This window comes from Panthera pardus, unplaced genomic scaffold (genome assembly GCF_024362965.1).
Source record: "Panthera pardus isolate Hobbes unplaced genomic scaffold, ASM2436296v1 HiC_scaffold_22, whole genome shotgun sequence".
NCBI lineage: Eukaryota > Metazoa > Chordata > Mammalia > Carnivora > Felidae > Panthera > Panthera pardus.
Window position 1 is genome coordinate 33,046,254 of NW_026526788.1, and position 25,268 is coordinate 33,071,521.

Consider the following 25,268-nt stretch of genomic DNA (forward strand, 5'->3'; position numbering starts at 1 on the left):
AATAAAATAAAAACTTGTCCTCTACCCTTCTCTTTATCCTCCCTTTACCTTATCTCCTGTACTAGTGCTTGCCAAGTCCCAGGTTTCCACACACTGTAGAACGTCAGGGAGCTGGCAGACTCTGGACCTGTAATTACCAAAGGTTGTCTGGGGACACATAATACGCAGGTCCCTTCATTTTGCCTCTTTTGTCTAAAAATGAAATTGTAGTAAGAATCACTTTCAGTATTGTTACTTTTAATGAGTGAGTCATTCCGAATTTGAAGCCTCTACCTCTTCGTGTGAGAATTAGTAAAATAAGGAACACTAAACCATTTTAATTTGGAACAGAAAGACACTATGAAAACTGAGGTGTTGCTGCTGGAATTGGTAAAAACGCAACTTAAACCTTCTTTTTAGGAAGTTTTGAGACCAAAGACCATAATAAAGCACACTTAGGAGCTTGCTTCAAGAGAATGTTGTCCCTAATCCACACGTCTCCTTGCTACTTTTTAGTGTGCCTTTATAATCTCCTTCACCATCTGACCAAGATGTTTCCTAATGACCAGTGCCAACAATTTGGCTTTATCCCATTCTCATTTCATAAGCAATGAATGGTACGGCTGCAACACCATGAAATTAATTCCTAGAAGTCACAAAACAAGATTTTGACATGAGGGGATGTCCCTCACTTAGCGTTCCCTTCTGGATAAGATACCAGAGGCCTTGGTGCAGGGAATTCTTGAGAGAAAACAATAGGAGGATGAGGGATTGTGACGGGCTTTCTCCCCCACTGAAGAAAAACATCAATAACCCTGTTGACAGCGTAAAGCAGTGCTTCTATCTGGGGTCAAGGCCAGAACAATGGACACCTTATCCCACTCATCCTCTTCCTCTGATAAAGCCCCAACCAGTACTGTAAAGTCTTTTTTCGTAAGAGCCTAGTGACCTTTTTCAAAAAGTGCTTGAAAAAGAAGAGACGAAGGACAACTGGAATTAAGAGGATTTCCAGTCTGTTGCGGTGGCTGGTCTAGAAGGATGTCTCAATTCCTGCTTCTCACCTGCGTCTTTCTCACCATCACACCTGCATCACCAATGGGTGAGTCTTGTGTCACATACTTGGCACAACGCACTTTTTGATGTAGGAATTTGCTATTATGAACAGATAATTAAGAGCTAGGTTCCAATATCTTAAATACTGGTTCTAGAATAGTGTGAGAAAATGTATGATAACCTATGATAGATACATTTTCAAAGAATTTCTGTTTCATGTTCCAGTTAGCCTCTTGCCCAGGCATCCAGAATTTCCATGGATTTGCCACAACCAACAGCTTTCCACAAGCTAAATATTTCTTGGAGTACGTGTAAAAAGAATTCTAACTTCTTTATATTATAGGCACTTGTAGAATTCCAACTTTAAGAGTGAAAAAAGATAATAATCTTTAGAGTTGAGGATAGAGGGGTTTTTTTTGGTTGGTTGGTTGATTGGTTTTTTTGTTTTGTTTTGTTTTGTTTTGTTTTTAATGAATTCAAGGGACTGAATGAAAGCTCTATCCCCATGAAAGGCACAGATCTGGATAAATTGAACTTCTCAGTCTAGACATCTGTAAATACGGACTTTTTGCATACACTGAGTGAATCATAAACTCTCTCCCTTCTCAGGCTTGGCACAAGACTGGCCAATGAGGCAAAACAAAGTTTCAGTTCCAGTTACTAACACATTTCTCCTTTTTCCAATAGAATTTAAGTTCTAATTGGAAGAGAGAGTAAGAGGAGATCGAGATGGACAGAGCCATCCTGCTTGGCACTTTTGAGTAGCTCTGTTTAATTGACCCTGATTTATTTCTTCAGGGTAACTCAGGTCTTACTCTAGCACCTTTAAGGATGCACATTAAAAATAGGCTTGAGACCCCAAGGAGATGTGAAAATTAAGGTAATGTGGTATCCTGGATGGGATCCTAGAATAAAGACAAAGGCAAAAATTAAGGAAATCTAAACTATGGACTTGAGTTAATAATAATGTATCACCTTCGGATCATGAACTGTGGAAAAGGTACTGCAACTAATGTACAATGTTTCATAATAGGGGAAACTGGGCACAGAGTATATGGAAACTCTTTGTACTATTTTCTCAATTGTTCCCTAAATCTAATATTGTTCTTAAAAAATAGTCTATTAGAAAAAGATAGACTTGAGCTAGGTTTAATCACCCGTATCTTCTGCCAATAACTAACCGAGACTTGCCCCAGCAAAAGTAGCCCCCACCACCCGGAAGCTTCTGTTTGCCTTTCTTCCCATTCTTTACTGCTTACTCTCCAATACCTCTTGTTCCCACCCATCATACATCTTCTCTCTTCCCAGATCTTTTGGTTTTTTAAATTTATTTATTGCAGCCCTTCTAGAACTTTGACTCGATGCCAAAAGCGAGATAAATAAAGGGAGGCAAACCATAACAGTCTCTTAAAAACAGAGAACAAACTGAGGGTTGATGGGGGTGGAGGGTGGAATAAATGGGTGATGGGCTTTAAGGAGGGCACTTGTTGGGATGAGCACTGGCTTCTGTATGTAAGTGATGAATCACTGGGTTCTACTCCTGAAGCCAAGACTACACTGTATGTTAACTAACTTGAGAATTAAAAAGAATGAATGAATGAATGAATGAATGAATGAACTGAACCAACGACTTTGGGAGCTGGGGAGCCCCGAGGGAGGGTCTTCCCCTACAGGAGAGGGGAAGTGAAAGAAAAAAAGGAGGGGAGGGAAAAGAGAGGAAGTGAGAGCGCAGGAAGCACAGGGGAAGAGTAGGAACTGGGAGGACCGGAGACGGAAGGAAGGACACTGGGGGCGCCTGGACCCAGTCCGAGGGGTGGCATCCCCCCCACCTGGAGGGCTGGGGATGGAAGGGTGGGGACGCTGGCTGACTTTGCTCTCTGCACTTGGCCCCCGTGAGGTGCCAGCCCTGGGGACACACAAGCTTCCGTGCATCCCAGACGGGGGTCCGCGGATGGGGGCCCTCAGGCAGGAATCCTGGCCAAGACGGAGGACCTTCCTGGCAGGGCTGGCCCGGGACTCAACTTTGCAAGGAACCGATGGAATTGTTCGTTTTGAAGGTCTCCCATTTAAGGAGTGTATACATCAGCAATTTAGGATGCAGCATGCATAATACTGAATGTCAGACTCCACACTGAGAGACTAAACACAGGAATTCACACCAGTGGCCAGATTATTAAAGGATCTAAGGAGTGGAGAGGAATGGGTGTATTTAATGTTAGAAAATATTGCATGGGTAACTTAAAAATATATTTATTTTACAGAACATAGTCGGTAAATTTCCCCTATTTGTGCCATATGTTCCCTTCAATGAGAGGAAGTGAACTTTTAACAAATAACACCAAAAAATGACAGTTAAATTTAAGGAAAAACTTTATAAATCATGAAATAGTTGTTGAGGGAGGTTTAGGAATTTCTGCAAAAGCCATTAAAAGTTGAGTACCTAACCATTTCTTATAAAATTAGAGCCAAGGAGATCAACCAAATATTTCTATGAATTTATAATCACCTGCAAAATTGCCCTGGAAACCTTGCTTCTTAAGAGAATCACAGCTGGGAGAGCAGATGAGGGAATTTTTCCCTTTTGAGAGGGGAGAGAGTCTGTATGAGGACATTTCCTGCCCTCAAGTGACATCGCATACGGTCTAAGGCGCAGCTGGAATATCTCAGGCACATTTTAAAAGAGAGAGAGAGGCTCCTGCCATGTGCAGCTCTGCAAATGTGTTATTTCCAGAAAGTGCAATAGCCTTACTTCCTCTCGCAAAATTTCATATTCTCTTTGGGGCCATTAGCACTAGGCTACACCCTCCTCTACATGTGACTGAATTTAGAGAGAAAATCGGAGTTCAAAAGTAGACTTAGAAAATTCAAAATATTTTCTTAGACAACTTAAACTTTATGACCATGGTCCATCCACAGTTAATTATTGTGCAGTATTTGCTAAAACTGAATTTCTGTCTACAAAGCGCATTGGTCTTAATGTGAATTCCCTGACTACAATGTCAGGTAAGTTGGCCTCATGTGCATTACAAAGGATAGTAGTACTCTCCGGCTGGTATTCCTTTCTAGAATTTCTTGGTTTTATAGATTCTTCATAAAGACAGTTTGCCTACGTTAATTCCATGTTTCCTTGAAATTGAGGGAAGCAGTGACAATATAGAGGATATTGGTGTCTTGAGTCATTAAAATATTTTTGATAAGATGTTTGTCCATGTGATTTATGCACTACAAAGGCATGCTTGAGAAATTTGGCTGTAGGGTGATGCCGTAGCTAATTGTTTATACATAAAAAGTTCCTATTTTCAATAAGTTTTCAATATATACCAACATTCCCTTTGAGAATATCTTTGGTGATTACTTGTCAGTGTACTGTGTATTTCAAAACAGTGGATTTGTGCCAGAGGCATTTTCCTTGTCAGTGGGATGAGCTGTACACCTTTATTCACAAGTCAAACTTTCCAGTAGTGCAAAATGTCATTCACAGTCTTGCTTACAAATGACCATCCAAATACTTTGTTTAAATGTCTTAGATGAAAAGCTTACAACACTGAGATACGGCCTCTCCGTTAGTCCATAGCTGACCTAAAATCCCTCCCTGCAACAGTCTGCTCTTGCTCTAATAACAGAATACCTACATTTGTGAAAACTGATGCATACTCTTCAGTCTTTTTTTCTCCAAAGTATAGTTCTCTGCTTCTTCCCCAGTTGGTAATTTTTAGGTTCCCTTCTGAGTCTGGTCACTGGACCCCAGATTTGTCCATACTTTCATATAATATAGCCTCTAGGTGAACACCATACTCAAAATATTGTCTGACTCGAACAGAGTTCAGTGAAACTATAATCCTAAACTCCCTTGATCTGAACAACTATCCTTCTATCAAATGATTACTCTGGAAAAAAGTTGAGTCCAACGTTAACACTAAACCCTAAATAGATTTGAAATAATTTTTGCAACAGGCATTATAAAACATGTTTAAGTCAACTTGAGGCATCTTAAACAGCTACTGTTTGGGCTTTTAGATTATTTCTTTCTCCCCCCCAAAATGTAAGATGTAAAGCCCCTCCCCCCCCCAAAATGTAAGATGAAGTAGGTGGACTCAAGCTTTCGCCATTGTAATCGGAAACACCACAAGGTGCCTGCCTCTGAGGTGTCTGTTTCATCCCCAGCCCTAGATCCCTGCTCTGCTTACATCAGCTTGAATGAGCCATGGAGGAACACGGACCACCAGTTCGATGAGTCTCAGGGCCCCCCTCTATGTGACAACCATGTGGATGGGGAGTGGTACCGCTTCACAGGCATGGCAGGGGATGCCATGCCCACCTTCTGCATACCTGAAAACCATTGTGGAACCCATGCACCTGTCTGGCTCAATGGTAGCCACCCTCTAGAAGGTGACGGCATCGTGCAACGCCAGGCCTGCGCAAGCTTCGGTGGGAACTGCTGCCTCTGGAACACCACGGTGGAGGTCAAGGCTTGTCCGGGTGGCTACTATGTATATCGTCTGACCAAGCCCAGTGTCTGCTTTCATGCCTACTGTGGTCGTGAGTACCTTCTCTGTGCTCTTTTCCTCCCCTATGAGGGCCACAGATGGCATCAGAAAAATGCTGTATGAAATTGAGTTATCGTAGTATCTCGGAGTCTAAATAACATTGATTTAGAGTCACAGGTAACTTCAGATTGTGATTTCTGTGATCTGTTCTTAGGTTTCTGGAGATGTCCTGAAGAAACAGAAAGGGAAAGGAATTATGACTTTGATCAGTTCTTTTTTATTTTGCCTTTGTTCCACTCAAACAAAACATTAGAAAATGAAATGTTGACTTGGGTTATTTAAATAGTGGATTTCTAACCTTTTTGAGTATGGAGGACCCTTTTTTAAGATATACATCAGACATCCATAAGGTAGTACTGTGCTTAGTATCCATTGATTTTTTTTAAATGATATGTAATGGGAAAAACCTGCTTGAGATCAGTAGTATTTTAAAACAAATTTTTGTGTTATTAATCCCATCAAAATCTGCATGCATTTAAAAATTTTTTAATGTTTATTTATTTTTGAGACAGAGAGAGACAAAGCACGAGCAAGGGAGGGGCAGAGAGAGAGGGAGACTGAGAATCCGAAGCAGGCTCCAGGCTCTGAGCTGTCAGCACAGAGCCCGAAGTGGGGCTTGAACTCATAAGCTGTGAGATCATGACCTGAGCCGAAGTCAGACACTTAAAAAAAAATCTGTATGCATTTAAGAAATAGAGTACAGGGGTGTCTGGGTGGCTCAGTCAAGCGTCCAACTTTGGCTCAGGTCATGATCTTACGGTTCATGGGTTCAAGCCCCACATTGGGCTCTATCTGATAGCTCAGAGCCTGAAGCCTGCTTTGGATTGTGTCTCCCTCTGTCTCTGCACCTCCCCCACTTATGCTCTGTCTCTCTCTGTGTCTCAAAAATAAATAAATGTTTAAAAAAATCTTTTTAAATAAAAAATAAAATACATAGGAGAATAGGGCATAACACTTATTTAATCTACAGCTCGTATTTGGTGAGGTTTTAGATTTGCAGAAACTATCACCTGTGGATCTGAAGTTGGGAACCATTGATCTAAATGACAGATGTCCCTGGGCAGTATCTCTTTCCATTGGGTTACATAAACCCTGAACTATGAGAACTCTCAATGTTGGCCAAGAGCTCCTACCTCATGATTGAACCCATGAGGCTTTCTCATGAATAAGTGTCCTCTGGTCCTTAACCCGTCGTGAAAGGTCGACCTTATCTTTCCACAGATTTTTATGACATCTGTGATGAGGACTGCCACGGCAGCTGCTTGGACACCAGTGAATGCACGTGCTCTCCGGGAACTGTGCTAGGCCCTGACAGGCAGACATGCTTCGGTAAGAAACTAATTGTGAGGTGGAAATAGGCCATTCACATCAAAAGGCAAATCAAAAACTTCCTGACAGTCATTTTTCTAGTTTGTGTCTCTAAACCCTTAGAACAGTATTTGCCTTTTTAGTTTGCGACTAAAGCCTCAAACCAAATTTATACATGTGGAGGAACAGTCTAGACTCACACTGTCCAATACAGCAGCCCCTACCCATGTGTGGCTGTGGAGCTCTTAATATGTGGCCAGTGTGGGGGCCCTTGGGTGGCTCATTCAGTTACGCATCTGACTTTGGCTCAGATCATGGTCTCACAGTTCGTGGGTTTGAGCCTCGCATCCAGCTCTGCGCTGACAGCTCAGAGCCTGGAGCCTGCTTCGGATTCTGTGTCCCTCTCTCGCCCTGCTTCTCCCCACTCATCCTCTCTCTGTCTCTCAAAAATAAATAAACGTTTAAAAAAATAAAAAATAAAAAAAAGAAATGTGGCTAGTGTGATTGAAAAACTAAATTTTAATTTTACCTAATTTTAATTTAAAAACTGATACTTGAGGGATGTCTGGGTGACTCCATTGGTTACGCAACTGACTCTTGATTTCGGCCCTGGTCATGATCTTGCAGTTCATGAGTTCAAGACCGCATCAGGGTCTGCACTCACAACACAGAGCCTGCTTCAGATCCTCTGTCTCCCTCTCTGCCCCTCCCCATTCTCTCTCTCTCTTTCTTTCTCAAAAATAAATGTTAAAAAAATTTTTTTAAGTGATATTTTATTCAGTCATTGGAAAACCGAAAATGTTTGGGACAACTTGAGTAACCAACAGTAAATTTTATGACTCTAAATGCCAACCAAGTATTTCTCTTTTTTTAATGTTTATTTATTTGTTTGAGAGAAGGAGAGAGAGGGAGAGAGAGTGAGCAGGGGAAGATAGATTGAGAGAGGGAGAGAGAGAATCCCAAGCAGGCTCAGCTGTGTGAGCGCACAACAATCCCATGACATGACCTGAGCTGAAATCAAGAGTCGGCCGCTTAGCCACCTGAGCCGCCCAGGCACTCCCCAACCAAGTAATTCAATGAAAAGTTAGCAACCAGGGAGCCTGGGTGGCTCAGTCAGCTGAGAATCTGACTCTTGATCTCAGCTCAGGTCTTGAGCTTAGGGTTGTGAGTTCAAGCTCCAGTTCTATGCCCAGCATATAGCCTACTAAAAAAGAAGAGGAAAGGAAAGGAAAGGAAAGGAAAGGAAAGGAAAGGAAAGGAAAGGAAAGGAAAGGAAAGGAAAGGAAAAGCAGCATATAGCCTACTAAAAAAGAAGAGGAAAGGAAAGGAAAGGAAAGGAAAGGAAAGGAAAGGAAAGGAAAGGAAAGGAAAGGAAAGGAAAGGAAAGGAAAGGGAAATTTAGCATCCAAATTGAGATATGCTGTAAGTATAAAATACACACTAGATTCATTCAAAAAATTTTTTTAAATATCTCAATAATTTTAATATTGATTTTATATTTAGAGGAAATATTTTAGACATATTGGATTAAATGAAACGTGTTCTTAGAATTTTTTTAATGTGACTGCTAGAAAGTGTTAAATTACTTATGTGGCTTGCTTTGTATTTCTGTCAGATGGCTTTGCTCTAGGATTATCTAAGAACACACTCCTACAGCTGCACTAACATAATTTTGGTTTCTCTGAGTAGCAAGAAATGGGAGTCAGATAATTTTCTAGGAAATCTAGAGTTGTCTACTTACACTCAGTTTTTGTCTGTAACTGGAACAAAATAGAGTTAAAAAACCCAAGACTGAAGATCATATCTTTTCCCATTAATGTTATGACTCATAACATTAGTTTCCCATTAAGGTATTCAGACTCAAATAGGTTTAAAACACATCCAGGGACAACTGGGTGGCTCAGTTGGTTAAGTCACCAACTCTTGATTTCAGCTCAGGCCCTGATCTCATGGTTCATGGGTTCGAGCCCTGCGTCTGGCTTTTCAATGAGAGTGTGGAGCCTGCATAGGATTCTCTCTGTCTCCCTCTCTCTCTGCCCCTCCCCTGCTCATGATCTCTCTCTCTCTCTCTCAAAAATAAATAAACACTTAAAACACACCCAGAGAGAAAGGGAACACTGGCCCACACCTGCCTTTTCAAGAACAGTAACAGGTCAAATGGAACAGGGATTAAGTTGAGAGGAATATAAAAAGATTCTTATTGTAGAAAAGTTTATGTTCTTCAGCCTCCTTAATGAACCCCACTGACAACCCCATCGAGTATGTTTATGCCCTCCTGTGCCAGCTCTTAGGGATCTTGCATGATGGACTTTGTGTGATTTAATGCTAAAAGGTTTGGGATATAGGAGATGATTGTTCCCGTAATCTTCCCTAACTTCCTTCCCTAACCCCCTCTCCATCACACACACACACACACACACACACACACACACACACACACACACACGATGTGCTTGGGAAATATTTGGCTTCATTTTAAGACAGTCTTTGTTTCATTACTCAGCTTTTTTTTTTTTTAGTGTTTATTTTTGAGAGAGAGAGAGAGAGAGTGCAAACAGGGGAGAGGCAGAGAGAGAGGGAGACACAGAATCTGAAGCAGGCCCCCAGCTCTGAGCTGTCAGCACCAGCTGACTGAGCCACCCAGGCGCCCCTCAGCTTTTGTTTTAATATAACATTTGAATAGATAAGATAATTAGATGGGTCCCAAATTGAACAGCTTGAATGGTATACAATGAAAGGTCTAGCTCTCTGTCCTCCATTTGTCCCATTTGTCCCTTCTCCAACCCCATCTCAGGTAAACTCTTGTAATATTTTCTGATGTATGCTCCCAAGATTTCTTCAGGCAGATATAAAAAATGTAAATATGTATGTTTATTTACTGCCCTTTTTTTACACCAAAGGCTGCATATTGTACACATCTCTTGGTTAGCAATTTATGTTGGACATCTTTGCCTAGCAGTGTGTAGGGAAATCACCTCAGTTCCTATTCGAAGTCTGTCATGAATTCCCTGAAATTAAAGGCAAAGTTTTGTGTTAATGTAAGTTTTCCTTTATTTTAAAATATATATATAATATAATTTTAATTATTATTTTAAATTATGTTAATTTTTTAGTCCAAGAAAAGTGTAAAAGAAAATAATACAACAGGATTATTGGCCAGAATGATAAAATAATATAATTCATGTCCACAGATTTAACTATAGTTCATTTTTTCTTCCATTTTTCTTTTTTTTTTAAAGTAAATCTTTTGTGGGGCACCTGGGTGGCTCAGTCAGCTAAGCATCCAACTTCAGCTCAGGTCATGATCTCTCAGCTTGTGAATTCAAGCCCCGCATCAGGCCCTGTGCTGACAGCTTGGAGCCTGGAGCTGCTTCAGATTCTGTCTCTCTTTCTCTCTGCCCCTACCCAACTCATGCTCTGTCTCTCTTTCTCTCTGTCTCTCTGTCTCAAAAATAAATAAGAATTTTTTAAAAAGTAAATCTTTTTGTTTTGATGTGTATTCATTTTGAGAGAGAGAGAGTGCACAAGAGCAGAGTAAGGACAGAAAGAGAGAGAGAGAGAGAGAGAGAGAGAGAGAGAGAGAGAGAGAGAGAATCCCAAGCAGGCTCCATGCTGTCAGCACAGATCCCCATGCCCGGCTAAAACCTTCAAACTGTGATATCATGACCAGAGCCAAAATCAAGAGTCAGATGCTTAACCCACTGAGCCACCCAGCTACCCCCTTTTTCTTTTTAATGAAATTTTACAGATACAAATGAAGTCATCTCACTCCATCTCCTTTTTCATTTCCCTTTTTCACCCTCTGGGAGTAATCACTGTTTTGAAACTACTGTGTGTTCTTCCGGTCCCTGTTTTTATGCTTTTATTATTTATGTATGTACCCATAACAATATATAGCATTGTTTTTGTTCTTTTTTTTAAATTTTTTTTAATTAAAAAACAATTTTTTTTAACGTTTATTTATTTTTGAGACAGGGAGAGACAGAGCATGAACAGGGGAGGGTCAGAGAGAGAGGGAGACACAGAATCTGAAACAGGCTCCAGGCTCTGAGCTGTCAGCACAGAGCCCAACGCGGGGCTCGAACCCACGGACCGCGAGATCATGGCCTGAGCCGAAGTCGGCCGCTTAACCGACTGAGCCACCCAGGCGCCCCCATTGTTTTTGTTCTTAAAATTAACATAAAAATGATACCTTACTCCATGTGTGAGATTTTCTCTAGAGTATACTCATAAAAGTAGAATTGCTGGGGCAGAGAGCATCTAAGGCCGTAAGTGACAGTAAACTCCCAAATACCAATGGTTTAAATCAGAAGTGTATTACTGTCTCGCATAAAAAAAGAAAAAAAGAAAAAGAAAAAAATTAGTCTCGAGGTAAGCTGTCCAGGCTTGGGACAGAGTATGGCCACATCCAGGAAAGCAGCTGGCACTTGTAACCATCCACTGGCCAGGCAGTAGTGGCCCCAGTGAAGAGTCTAATCTTATGCACTACATTTTTCATTTCTACAAGTTCTATGCATTTGTTTGGTTTCAATTCTACTTTGTCTTTTTGCATACTTCTTTTATCTTGGTTACTATCCTTTCTTTCATCTGTTTAGTAATTTTTTAGATCATTGCATTACAGATTTTTCTGGAGTATTCTGTTATCTCCAGTTCAGAGCCTTCCATTTGTTATCTTGCCAAGCCATTCTCATCGTGGATCATTTCCTCATGCGTAGTGTTTTGTGGCAAACCACCACCTGTTGAAATTGTGTTTCTGTGGAACTCCCCTCTGACTGCCTGGTTTGTGGAAGTTTGACTACAGAGCAGTTTTTCAAATGCTTCTGTCATGCACAACAGAAGTTGCGCCAGTCCAGGCCAAATTTTATACCAATTTCTCAGCTCCAAGATCCCCATTTTCCATGGGAATTATAAGTTCATACTTCAACCATAGCAAAGCCTGACTTGGGGTTTGTGTTGTTTATGAAGGATTTTTCTCTCCCCGAGGCCTCAGAAAGAGCTTGCTTACTGTGTCCGTGGGCCTCAGGGCAAAGTTCTTCTACTCCCCCTTTCATTGTGGGGATATGTTTTCTGGGGTCCTGGATTTAAGCAGGGTTTCATTTGCAGCTCACCTCCTCTCCTGAGCCCAAGGCCATGCCATCTGTCACCCTGTGGGTGTTCAAATCCCAAACCCCTATCCCCAACTCCAAGCCATGATACATGTATCTCCCAAGCTTCTCTTTCTTTGTAGAAGTACGGGAAGTGACATTTGCATTTTTTATAGCAAGCAGCTGTGCATTTTTTTTTTATAGCAAGAGTACTTATCCTTTATCAGATTCTTAAAAAGGTTAACAGTCATTGCTTAAGTACCGAATAGGAATATTCCAATATTCAAAATAGACTTCAAGGGCAGTTGTTCATATTATAACAGAAGATGGCCTCACACATAATTTTTATCAGCTATTCACTTCTGCACTGCAAGTTCCTCTGATGTATTTAAAACACAGTTTGATTTGTAAGTCTGTATTTATTTAGTTAAACTTCAGGAACTCACCGGAAAAAGTGAGATTCACCAATACAAACAAATAGGTGAGGCCGGGTAACAAAAGAAACTTCATTTCCCCAGTTTTGCTCTTAGAAGGGAATTAATTGGCCAACAACTAAGTGCCTTCTGTTCTAGCAGAGGGCAGATGGGTAAATAACCTGGTTTAGGAGATCAGGTTAATGGAAGTGATTATGAGGATTACAGCAAAGGATTGGTGTATCGACAGGCTCTGAAAAGATGAGAAGACTCTGCTAAGGGGCTTGAGAAAAGATTGAGCTGCTCAACAGTGTGTAAACAGGGTGGTTTCTCTTCTACAGATGAAAATGAATGTGAGCAAAACAATGGTGGCTGCAGTGAGATCTGTGTAAATCTGAAAAATTCGTATCGCTGTGACTGTGGGGTTGGCCGTGTGCTAAGAAGTGATGGCAAGACGTGTGAAGGTGAGAATGGGTAAGAAGGGATTCAGATCAAGATCCCAGACTAAATCATTGGCTTACTCTTTGATTGATGTTCATGAAATTGTCCAGCATTAGGAGAGAGTCAAGGTTGGGCTATGTAAAGAAATGACAAAAGGGGTTCACCGTCATTGGGGACTGTCATGTTGCAGGCAGAATTCAGTTTTGAGTTCATCTTCAAGATAAAGGCAGTTGTATTTTGCAAGAGGCAGAGGGCCACTTTTTTTTTTTTCTTTTTAAGTAAATTCTACCCTCAGCGTGCGGCTGTAACTTACAACCCCAAGGTCAAGAGGCACAGGCTCTACCAACTGAGCCAGCCAGGTGCCCCAAGGGCCGCATTTAATTTGGGGGAAAAAATAGGGTATTATGCATTTCTCAAACTTTAATGTGCCCATAAATCACCTGGGATCTTGTTAAAATGCAGACGGTGATTCAGTAGATCTGGGGCCAGGCAAAGATAATCCATTTCTAAATAACTTCTAGGTGACGCCTCTGCTACAGAGGAGCATAGTTGGAGTAGGAAGATAATAGAGATGGTTATAGCAGGGTTTCTCAAACATTCCTGCTGAGGAGAATCACCCGGGTGCTTTCAAACCTGGCCCTTGCCAGTCCTCTCTCCTGGAACCTTGGTTCAGGGGGGCGAGATGGGCCTTAGGGTTTGTGTTTTTACCAAGTTCCATTAGGTGAGTCTTACCATCTTGAAGTTTGGGAACCTGGTTCACATGTAGGCATTTTTTTTCCCCCCTCTATGCTTTGCATTTACTGGAGATTAATACACTGTGGGGAAGATAACTAAAATTTTCTATTGTTAATAGCAGAAATGCTGTGTACATTTTATATGATTAAGTAATAAAAAAGAATTTGTAATGTATGTCAAATAGTTGAAATGGCAGTTGTGTACTCTCACAATGATATGAAACTTAGGTAATGTTCTTTCTCTAAGACACCTTTGCCCTTGTAAATTATCACAACTAAAATGTCATCCCTTCCACTTTACTGAGTCTGAATCGCATACCACTGGGAGTTGAGGGACCAAAAGAAAAAAAAGAAAAACCCTCTTTGCAGATTATATGAAGAGATCAGTGGCTTAATTATTATTTACAGAGGACCTATGATTTGTCTGTGAGGCTAAATCGAATTTGTGGTACAACACTGCTTATAAGAGTTCACTTTATTCTGGTAATATTCAAGATAATAAAATAATATCCCGAAAGGAAAAATTATGCCTAGTTCCTACATTTTGTTCCATGCAACAAAGTTTGCATTAATAACCGAGGGACCATTAGCCAGAATATTAAACTACTGTCACTTATAACAAGACTAAATGTACTTTAAATTTTATTGAGTAAGGATAATGTCCTGAATCTTCTTTAAATCTTAATTATTTTATGTAATAATCTTTGCATATTGAAATATTAATGAAATGTTCCATGAGGAACATTTGTAACTATTTGCAAGCATTTTATTGGCAGTATTAGTGTTAATCTTCATATAATTTTAAAACCTAATAATCATGATTGAAAGTATCTTAAGAGAAGACAAAATTTATATATCAGGTATACTTTAGCATTAAGATGCATATTTGAAACGCTTAAGTTTTATTGATAGTCCAAACATATTTGTTTCTTTAGTCATTAAATAATTATATCTTCTTTTTTAAAATAAAAGCCTCTTTTTAATTTTATGTAATTTTTATTGTTTTGTTTATTATGAAAATTATGTTCATAGAAGAAAATAAATACAGAGGAATAAATGAAAGGTAACTAAAATGACCCACAATCCCACCTGCCAGATGTATCCAAACATTTGGAATATCCTCATAAGAGACTTAAACCCTTTATGCCAACTTAGAATTTCAACTTATTTTGTGCTTTGCAGTTTTAGACCTACAAATAGCCTGAGTGAACATTTAGTCCAACCCTTTCCTTTTATAAATATTGAAATCGAGACCCAGAGAAATTAAATTGACTTAAGGAAGATCATTTTTAGAAAAAAAATCCCATTAATGTTGATTTAACATTTTCTAGTATATTTTTATGCTGCCTTCTACATTGTTCTATATCATTTTCAGCTCTTTCAAAAACCAATAGTAGTACTTTTATCCTTTTTAAGTATCCAGATTTGTAAACAGGTAATAGCCTAATACTTCCTAAGTTTTGCAAGGATTAATTCACTGCAAATTTGTATTCTTTGTATGTTTCACAAAAATCGGTTGATCCCAGGTTAATTTACTAATGTTCCAAGGAACTAATTTTTTTAAACTGTTATTGAACTGAGAATTATAACTATAACTGGAAATCAGTTTCCATCTTTCTTTGAGCATCTGAGATGCTTTGAAAGCATTCCCTTTACTTATCTTACCCCTAGAACAGGGGCAGCAAACTTCTGTGTAGACCAAATAGTAGGTATTTTAGGCTCTGGGGATCGTATGGAATCTGTTGAAACTACTCAAGTCTGCCCTGTAGTGAGAAAGCACTCAGACAATTGGTAAATGAATGAGCGTGACTGTGTCCCAGTAAAACTTATGCCGGAATTTGATGACCCCTCACAAGGTCTAGAGCCCACAAAGGTCATTAATTTTCCCAACTAACTATGAAATCGTGTGGTAGTTTCTTCAGTTTTCAATTGAATATTTTTTTCTTGTTCATTTGGTTGAGTATGCTTTTTGAAAATGCAAAACTTTCTGGGCACCTGGGTGGCTCAGTTGGTGAAGTGTCTGACTCTGGATCTCAGCTCAGGTCTTGATCTCAGGGTTGTGAGTTAAAGCCCATGTTGGGCTCCATGCTGGGCATGAAGCCTACTAAAAAAGAAGAAGAGGAAGAGGAAGAGAAGGAAGAGGAAGGAGGAGGAGGAAAAGGAAGAAGGAAATAGAGGAGAAGGAGAAAGAGAAAGAAAATGCAAAGCTTTTTTTTTTTTATATGTTTTATTTATTTTTGAGGCAGAGAGAGACAGAGCATGAGCAGGGGAGGGGCAGAGAGAGAGGGAGACACAGAATCCGAAGCAGGCTCCAGGCTCTGAGCTGTCAGCACAGAGCCCGACGCGGGGCTCAAACTCACAAACCTCGAGATCATGACCTGAGCCGAAGTCGGATGCTTAACCGAAGGAGCCACCCAGGCACCCCAAAATGCAAAGCTTTTTAAAGGAAACTTTAAAAAAACACCTCAAGAGAGGAATGTCACAAAGAGTATGTGAGAGTGTGTCATCCAGGCCTCGTTTTTTTTGTTTTTGTTTTTTTTTTTTTAATTTTTTTTAACGTTTATTTACTTTTGAGACAGAGAGAGACAGAGCATGAATGGGGGAGGGTCAGAGAGAGAGAGGGAGACACAGAGTCTGAAACAGGCTCCAGGCTCTGAGCTGTCAGCACAGAGCCCGACGCGGGGCTCAAACTCACAAACGGTGAGATCATGACCTGAGGTGAAATCGGACACTTAACCAACTGAGCCACCCAGGCGCCCCTGGGCCTCAGTTTTATAAGTGTGCTATCAGCCCAAGGCACGTATCCCAGTGCTATTGTTCCTAGAGATTTGAGGAGAGGGTCTGGCAATCCAACCAACTGGCAATAATGGATATGTCTCTCTAGTCTAGTTGAATTTATATTCTGTCAGTCCCTTTTATATCAGTCATATGCTATAAAATTTCAAAATGGGTGGATTACAGCAACTAAGAAATGACTTTTGGGTCTTCCTCTCCAAAACTGTCATATAACCATGAGAAAAACAGACAAATCCAGATTGAAGGTCATTCTACAAAATGACCAGCTTAAGAGGTTAGAGCTTTAGATGTCCTAAGATTGCTCTTTCTAGCTATAACACTTAATAAACATTTTTTGTGTGGACTTCCCTACATGACTCAGTGACTGGGTTAGACCCCAGTGATACTGCAATGAGTCAAATATATTCCCTGATGCCAAGTGCCAGCCCAAGAATAGAATTCTTGGGAAAGAGGCCTGCAAGATCACTCCCTTTTCTTTTGGTTTTATTGCAGACATTGAAGGATGCCACAATAACAATGGTGGCTGCAGCCATCTTTGCCTTGTGTCTGAGAAGGGCTATCAGTGTGAATGTCCCCGGGGCTTGGTGCTGTCTGAGGATAACCACACATGCCAAGGTAGTACATGGATGCGCTCAACCTCTGCTCTCCCCCGTGAATCTCCCTGCCTTCTTCACTCAAGTGTGTTAATATTCCCATCTTGTAGAGCACCAGCTCTTTTGACAGTGTATATCTCTGCATCTTTACTCTGGGATCATTCAAAAGAGAAGCTCTCTAAACAGCAGTACCAAAAAGTTCATTTTCTTTTGCTTTTTAAAAAATTCTGGTACAAAAAAAAATACAGCAGAAAATTGGCCATCTAAACCAATTTCAAATGTATAGTTCGGTAGTGGTAAGTATATTCACATTGCTGTGCAACAGATTTCCAGAATGTTTTTATCTTGCAAAACTAAAACTCAATACCCATTAAACAATAATTCCCCCCATTCCTCCTTCCCCACCCCCTGCCCTGGCAACCACTATTATATTTTCTATTTCTATGAAGTTTGACTACTTTAGACACCTCATGTGACTATGTATCTTTTGTGATTGACTTATTTCACTTAGCATTTCATTTAGCACAAAGTTCACCCATGTGGCATATGACAGGATTTCCTTTCTTCATAAAGCTGAATAACATTCTGCCGTATTTATATACTACATTTTGTTTAGGGGCTCATCCATTGATGGGCACTTGAGTTACTTCTACATTTTAGATATTGCAAATAATGCTGCTATGATCATGAGTGTGCAAATATCTCTTTGAGATCCTATTTTCAGTTCTTTTGGATAAATACCCAGAAATGGGATTGATGGTCCATACAGTTTCCTTTGCTTTTTACTTCTGATTTTTTTCTCTAATTTCTATTATTAGCAGTATAACTAATAGTTAATTTTGAAGTCTAAGACACTGATGCAGTTCCTCTCTTTTCTAACAGATAATTGGGTGGTGAAACTAAGTTGAGAGCCCTAGGGAGCTGATTCGTCTCCCTACAATTACAATATGAGCATCAACAATTCTCTGAGAACTATTTTCTGGAAATCTAGTTATTTATGTCCAGAATATTAACTCATTCACATAGCAAATATTTAATGAGCACCTATCTCTGATTTCCTTATACTGTGTTATTGTTATGATATATCCTCCCATATTGATGTTGTCCTCACATATTTTCTGACAGTACCCATAAGTATTTCTTTTCGGGTATTTGTAGAGTCTGGAAAACTGAACACAGGAACACTAAAGAAAAGCAATCTTTTTCATATTAAGTTAAAGCGGAATTTATAGTCAGCATTTATGGTTTACTGAACAATGCAAGGACAATTTGGAACTCTTTCTCAAGTGCACTAACGTTGTTTTTATTACCTCTGTTTTATGAGACATAATTAATGGTAAAGTCAGAGCAGTACTGTTATGTAATTTAAGCCTACATCAAAGCAGTACTTTTTCTGTATTGCCAATAAATTGTGTTTGTGCTAAAAGTTAATCCTTTAGGTGTTTCAGTTCATGGAACTATGCTATCCACACTTTGAAATAAATGTTAAATTGAAACTCAAACACAATATTTCCTCATTCGGGGAACAATTATTTGAGGATCATTATTAGACCACAACCCTGGGAGTTAGGAGTCCTGGTTTTATTCACCAACTTGTTTTGAGCCTCATAGATTTTCTTAAGGATAAAAGAAAAAGCTCAAATTGTGTGAGGTTAAAATTATTTCCCCTAGACACCGTCCTTACCCTTCTCCCAATTCAAATTTCCCAGTTCTAACAGTAGCCCCCTTTCTGCCCCAGTCCCCGTGTTGTGCAGGTCAAATACCATTGAAGTGAGCATCCCCAGGGACCTGGTTGGCGGTCTGGAGCTCTTCCTGACCAACACCTCCTGCCGAGGAGTGTCCAACGGCACCCACGTCAACATCCTCTTCTCCCTCAAGACGTGTGGCACAGTGGTCAATGTAGGTTCTTCCTGGAGGACGCTTGGGGAATAACCAAAAGCCAGTTATTTGGGAGGTAGTTGACAGAGGTATGCAGCGTGGCTTGTGTTATAGATGAAATAGTTCCACATTAAATAATGGAGCTCAAAGAATCATATGCCGTTCATTTAACACATATATTATTGGGCATCTGCCGTGGTCCTGGCACTGTGAGCACAGAGAGGTAAGAAGAGTTCTGCTCTTTGTGTTCTTAAATAGTCCTGTCTCTCCAATGTGTACAGACATTTTCCCGAGTGCCTCAGCACCAGCACTGGGAGACTGGTCACATCTCCTCTGACCAATTATTTTACTTGAAGAAAGCAAATGACACAGATGAAAGTTCATTTATGAGGTAACAAATGAGTTCGAGTTGTAAACTAGACAGAGGTTCAAGGTTTGTATTTTTGCCCAAGAATCTGCATTGGAGTCTGAGGGATATATGAAATAAGATTCCTAACTTTTGAGAACATACACAGTAGTATTGAGATCACACACACACACACACACACACACACACACACACACACAATATAAATAAGAAACAGTGAGGGGCGCCCGGGAGGCTCAGTCAGTTAAGTGTCCAACTCTGGATTTCAGCTCGGATCATGATGTCATGGTTTCTGGGATGGAGCCCCACGTCGGGCTCTGTGCTGACAGTGAAGAGCCTGTTTGGGATTCTCTCTCTCCCTCTCTCTCTCTGCCCCTCCCCCACTCATGCATGCTCTCTCCCTCTCTTTCTCTCTCAAAAATAAATTTAAAAAGAAAGAAAGAAACAGTGATACAGATGACAGGTGCTATAGCAGTCTAGAAAGGGACAAACATTGGGGATGTCAAGACAAATGGGACTTGAACTGGAGTAGAAGCATGTGTGTGGCTTATACAGAGAGGAGAGGGCATTTCAGATGAGAAACAAATGAGCAAGTCTCAGAGATGGGAATATTTAAGGCTTATGCTGAGTGAATGGGCAGTTCAGACTGACTGGCAAAGAATTCATATTGGAAAAGGAAACTAGAAAAGTAGACAGGGTAGGGTGGGGGTGCGGGTGCGAGACTGCTTCCAAAGATCTGCCTTGTGTGCGAGGGTGAGACATTGGGCTCTATACCATAGAGGGGGGTTGCAGGCACTGTTGTGATGAGATCAGAAGCATGAGAAATGGATAGAGAAAAGGGGACCTGGATCCAGGAGATCAGGGCAGAGATTCTCATGACCATCTGATTAAATAAATATTTATTTGCTGAATTCGACTGAGAGAAATCAGAGAGCCAATTGAACTTAGATTGAGACATGGGGGTGGTATCTCAGGAGAAGGTGGTCCCACTTTAGGCAAATTGTGTTTATTGTATCTGTAGATGATTAAGTAGAAAGGCCCCCGTGGTGTGTTGGATTTGCTGGCACCCGGGAGAGCAGACAAGGCTGGAGACAAAGAACTGAAAGTCATCTGCATAAATGTGATAGCTGAAGTTCTGCCTGTGGATGAGTTCAGCACAAGGTCAGGCCGCAGCCTGATCAGCAGGTCTAGGAGTCCGGGGAAAAAAAAAAATAGAAGCCATTCCTTCCTAAAACACCAGAGCTTTGAATTTGCTGATTCTGCATAGTTCAGGTTTTATGAGTAATACTCCAAAGGAATGCGTGGGTTGACCATGAAGTAGTATATAAAATTCTTAACAGTCAGAACATCTTGCTAAAAAGAAGTGATTAAAAAAAAAAACAGTTCCAGTCTTCAGCAACCAAATCTTTTATGTGTTTTGATGTAAATAGAAGTTGAGAGAATGTTACAGTCAGGAGTGGGGCAGGGTTTGGGAGGTGGGGATGGGGAACTCCTTAGAAATAAACATAAAATCTTTTCTTCTCCTGGCCCTGGCCCGGCTCAGGTGGTAAATGACAAGATCGTGGCAAGCAACCTTGTGACAGGTCTACCCAAGCAGACCCCAGGGAGCAGCGGGGACATCATCATCCGAACCAGCAAACTGCTGATCCCAGTGACCTGCGAGTTTCCACGCCTGTACACCATTTCGGAAGGCTACGTTCCTAACCTTCGAAATACCCCACTGGAAATCATGGGCCGCAGTCATGGAATCTTCCCATTCACTCTGGAGATCTTCAAGGACAATGAGTTTGAAGAGCCTTACCGGGAAGCTTTGCCCACCCTCAAGCTTCGAGACTCCCTCTACTTTGGCATTGAGCCTGTCGTGCACGTGAATGGCTTAGAAAGCCTAGTGGAGAGCTGCTTTGCCACCCCCACCTCCAAGATCGACGAGATCCTGAAGTACTACCTCATCCAGGATGGGTAATTATGCTGCTTACACCATTTACTACCCCCAGTTCACATCCACCTTCTAAGTGCACAAGCCTACTCGGTCATTTCCTAAAACAACATGGCACTCTTATGAGTTCTTAATTGGTTCAGAAGCCACTCATTGTCATACTGGAGGTAAAAACTGGTGAGGGAGCAGAGAGTCAAAAATGACTCCAAGGGGTCTAGCTCAGCTGACTGACTAGATGCCATTAGCCAAGACGGAGGGCTATAAGTAGAAAAGCAGGTTTGAGGTGAAATATTGAATATGATAATTCCAAGTAATGCTATTGAATTGTAAATGCCTGTAGGATATATGGGAAGAGAAGTTCTGTGGGCAGTTGGAAATGTATATCAGACCTTGGAACAAGGTCAGGACTAGAGATAAAGGAGCAAGAATCATCCCTGTAGACTACAGGCACCCCTTGTAGACTTCTCTTTTAAGAAGCTTGGTAGCGAGGGGCGACTCTTGGTTTTGGCTCAGGTCATGATCTCATGATTTGTGAGTTCAAGCCCTGCATCGAGCTCTGTGTTGACAGCACAGAGCCTGCTTGTGTGTGTGTGCTCTCTCTCTCTCTCTCTCTCTCTCAAAATAAATAAATAAACTTAAAAAAGAAGAAGAAGAAGAAGAAGAAGAAGAAGAAGAAGAAGAAGAAGAAGAAGAAGAAAAAGAAGAAGAAAAAGAAGAAGAAAAAGAAGCAGCAGCAGCAGCAGCTTGGGTAGCAAAGGAGAGAAAAAAAATACTTGGAAGGTTTCAGGAGAAGAAAGATCAAGTGAAATTTGGTTTTTCTGTGCTTGTTTTATACAAAGGAGATTTCCTTTATCTCCTAAGAATCCTTGGATTGAGAACTATGTGTGTCTCATGGGATGATTGGAAGTCTGGCAGTTATCCCATCCATTGCTTACATTCCCAGGAAAATTACACTCATACCCCAAACTCATGGCAGAATCTTATCAGTTTCTTCCTTGTTCTCAGTGTCAGGTGGGACATATCTCAGGTAGGGGCAGGGACTGCAGCTCAATGAAAGGGAAATGGTCTAGCGAGAGCACCACATGGGCCATGCCCTTTGCTAATTGGCCTGCTGGACTCTGAAATATCTACTTAGCTTTTATCTACCAGATCTCTCATCACAGGCAACCTCCACCTGCTGTTGTCAATCTCTCGCACAGTGATTTTTCAACTCTTGAAGCACATTGGGATCAACCAAGAGCCTTTTGTAGAAAGTAGCCATACCCCCATGCTGTTCTCTCTGTTCTCTTACTGTCTTAATTCCAGCCCTTGTTATCTTTCACCTGGACAGCTAAAACAGCCTCCCAACAGCCCCCTAAGTCCCAACTCTCAAATCTCAGCTTCACGAGTCCCTGGATATCTAGTCAAAAGGAAGACAAACTTCAAATTTTTGAAAAAAAAAATATATATATATATGGTCAGATCCATGTTGAAAACCTTTGATGGCTCTTGATTTCCTTTGGTTAGTAAATTTCACTGTTTACCAGCAGGAGTACTTCTAGCCTCAGCTTTCTGTAGCCTCCTTTTCTTGTGTTCAGAAAATGGAAAATTTATCATTCTGAGCTGTTTTGGGTGGCCAGTAATAGGTCTCATAGGAGTCTGTAGTTCTTGGGATTTCTTGCCATCTTAAAGTTATCTTCACAAAGTTTTAAAGTGAAAATTAGAAGTATCACTTTTTATTTATTTTTTTCACTCACATCCTAAAGTTAATAGATTAAGGAATGGATTTTCTTTTAGGGGGAGAGGAGATTTTGGTTCCTTTTTTTTGTCTAACAGCATTATTGGAGTACCGTTCTCATACAGTGAGCATACACATTGAAAGTGTACAGTTGGGTAAGTTCTGATGTATACATTCATGAAGCCATCACTATAATCAAGATAGGGAACTTTTCTCTCATTCCAAGAGTGTTCTCCTTCCCCTGTACTTACTTTTTACAAAAATAAATGTATAATAACCCACTTACTGGAAAAAGATGTAATCTACAATCTCAATAAAGCTTGCAAAGTTTGTTTATGCATTTGTTATTCAGATAGTTAAGGACTATATACTTTTTATTTTAGACAGTTCTAAGAAGCTGTGCTATTTAATTTTCCAGCCCTTAGCATGTACAAAATAGCCCCCCACCTGAAAATGCTACAGGAGAAATTAAAATGCTTAAAAGCCAGAGACAAGAACTCAAAAACACAGCTGTAGAGATCTATTTAGTAACCAGGCAAATAGTCCCATCTCTGGCACAATAGTGGATAGTACTGTAATGGTGTATATGAGACAATTCCTCAAGATAAAATCCAACTCTGAGCCTGGCTTATTGTGCCTCACCCTCTGACCTCTGCCTTCTCCAGTTTCTGCTCCTGGCAAAGGGAACTACAGGCAATTCCCACACTCCATGGTTCCTTACACCCTTCTGACTGCACCTGTTGTTTCCTCTGCCTGAAATCTTCTTCCCCTTTTCTTGCTGCCTGAATCTTACTGGTCCTTCAAGATTCAACAGGATTTCTTTCCTCCATGAAGCCTTCCCTGATTCCTTCTAACCTGAACTAGAAATATTCTTTCCTTCTCTTTTCTCCTCAATGCCTAGCCTATAGGGTCATTAAATATTGGTCAAATGAATTATTGCGTGAGCATTTAACATAACAATAATCTGAAGCTAGTCCAGAGCCCTAAAGTAAACATAATGCAGTGTGATTACATTTATAAACTGTTTGATTATTCATCGTCCTCAGCTTAAATTTAAATCGGGATGGTTTCTCCTGATATTTGGCACATCTCATTCACCTCCCTCCAGTTTCAATCGGCCTGTGCTCTGGGAATGCAAAGTAATTTAATACAAGCCCACGCAAAGTAGAATTAGAAAGTTAGTCTCCAGAAAAAGAAACATATTGAATTCCAAAATAAAATACTGGACAACATTTGGGTAATCAATGATTTTGTATTATCCTATATACCATTGTTACTTTCTTTCAACACACCAACTTAGAGCTGAGGAACTAGCATTGTGTAATCATGGCAAACCCCAAGTCAAGAGCCAGAATTTGTTCTGGGTTCTCTTCTGTAATATATTACCCTGTAACAACTCTTTTTGCCTCATTCTCTCTTGAAAAAACAACAACAACAATAGTATTTTTAGGTAAAAATAAATTGAAAATGGTGAGGCACTTAGGTGAAAAGTGCCATTTTAATATCGCTTTACTCTTTTTTATCATAGATACAGACTGTAAACTCCTTGACATCACAGACCATATTTTTCATCTTTATATCCTCTGCAGTTCCCAGCAGAGTATGTTGCATTAGATTAGATATGCAGTAGGTATTTATTATAGAACATAATCAAAATATGGTATAAATTAACTTTACCTCAGGAAAATGAAAATGAGTACATAAATACAAGAAATAACAGAGACTGCATTATATATTTAGATCTTCTTCAGTTCAGGGGAATGTGGTACTAGTGGTAATATAAGTCACAATGCCTTATTTTTAAACAATTTTATGGGATTTTTCAACTGCACTGAAACTTAGCAATGAACTAGAAAGTGGTCTTTAAGCATGTGGAGCAAGTATCCAATTTCATAGACTTTTACTTCTGATCCCCACTTTTTTTTTCCTGACCTGGCAGGCAAGAACTATTAGGTATCCATAAAAGGGAAAATACAATCAGGGAAAATAAAGTTCCTCTAAAATTCAGAATGGGAAAGATGATACAGGTGTAATCCCTGGCCTGTAGGAAGAAAATGTTCATCAAATACTAAACCCTGGTCTCAAAATTGAGAATCAAGAACACATCTTTTCCTCAGCTAACCCTGACGTACCCTACGAGTTTCACTTCAAGCAGTAGACCTGAGATTAAAACCCAAAAACCCTACAAAACCAAAACTTAGCGTTAAACTTGGGAAAAGAGGAATTACAACAGTTTGGAGGTGAATGAACTTTCCTCAGGAGAACGAGTTATTCTCTCTGGAACTTAGGTCTTTATGCAGCTCTTTGAAATACAAGTTGGGGTTTGCTCATCTCTGAACCCCCCTTGGGGGTTAGTGTATATAAAGTGTCCAATAAATATTTATGAAGTCTAGTTAAAAGAAAAGCCTTTTTAAGCCAATTA

General features: G+C 40.3%; 1 protein-coding gene across 2 annotated transcripts in view; it reads left to right on the forward strand.

Annotated features, from left to right (window-relative positions):
- Positions 1-25,268, forward strand: part of OIT3 (oncoprotein induced transcript 3) — a 28,206-nt gene continuing 2,938 nt past the window's right edge. The window contains exons 1-7 of one of the 2 annotated variants that reach the window (XM_019444497.2): positions 6-1,078; positions 5,197-5,571; positions 6,801-6,908; positions 12,726-12,848; positions 16,848-16,970; positions 18,687-18,847; positions 20,737-21,152. In XM_019444497.2, coding sequence (XP_019300042.1) covers positions 1,018-1,078; positions 5,197-5,571; positions 6,801-6,908; positions 12,726-12,848; positions 16,848-16,970; positions 18,687-18,847; positions 20,737-21,152 — 1,367 coding nt within the window. In that variant the 5' untranslated portion in view covers positions 6-1,017. Of the gene's footprint in view, positions 1,079-5,196; positions 5,572-6,800; positions 6,909-12,725; positions 12,849-16,847; positions 16,971-18,686; positions 18,848-20,736; positions 21,153-25,268 lie in introns of both variants that reach the window. The other variant, XM_019444498.2, reaches the window with a different exon arrangement.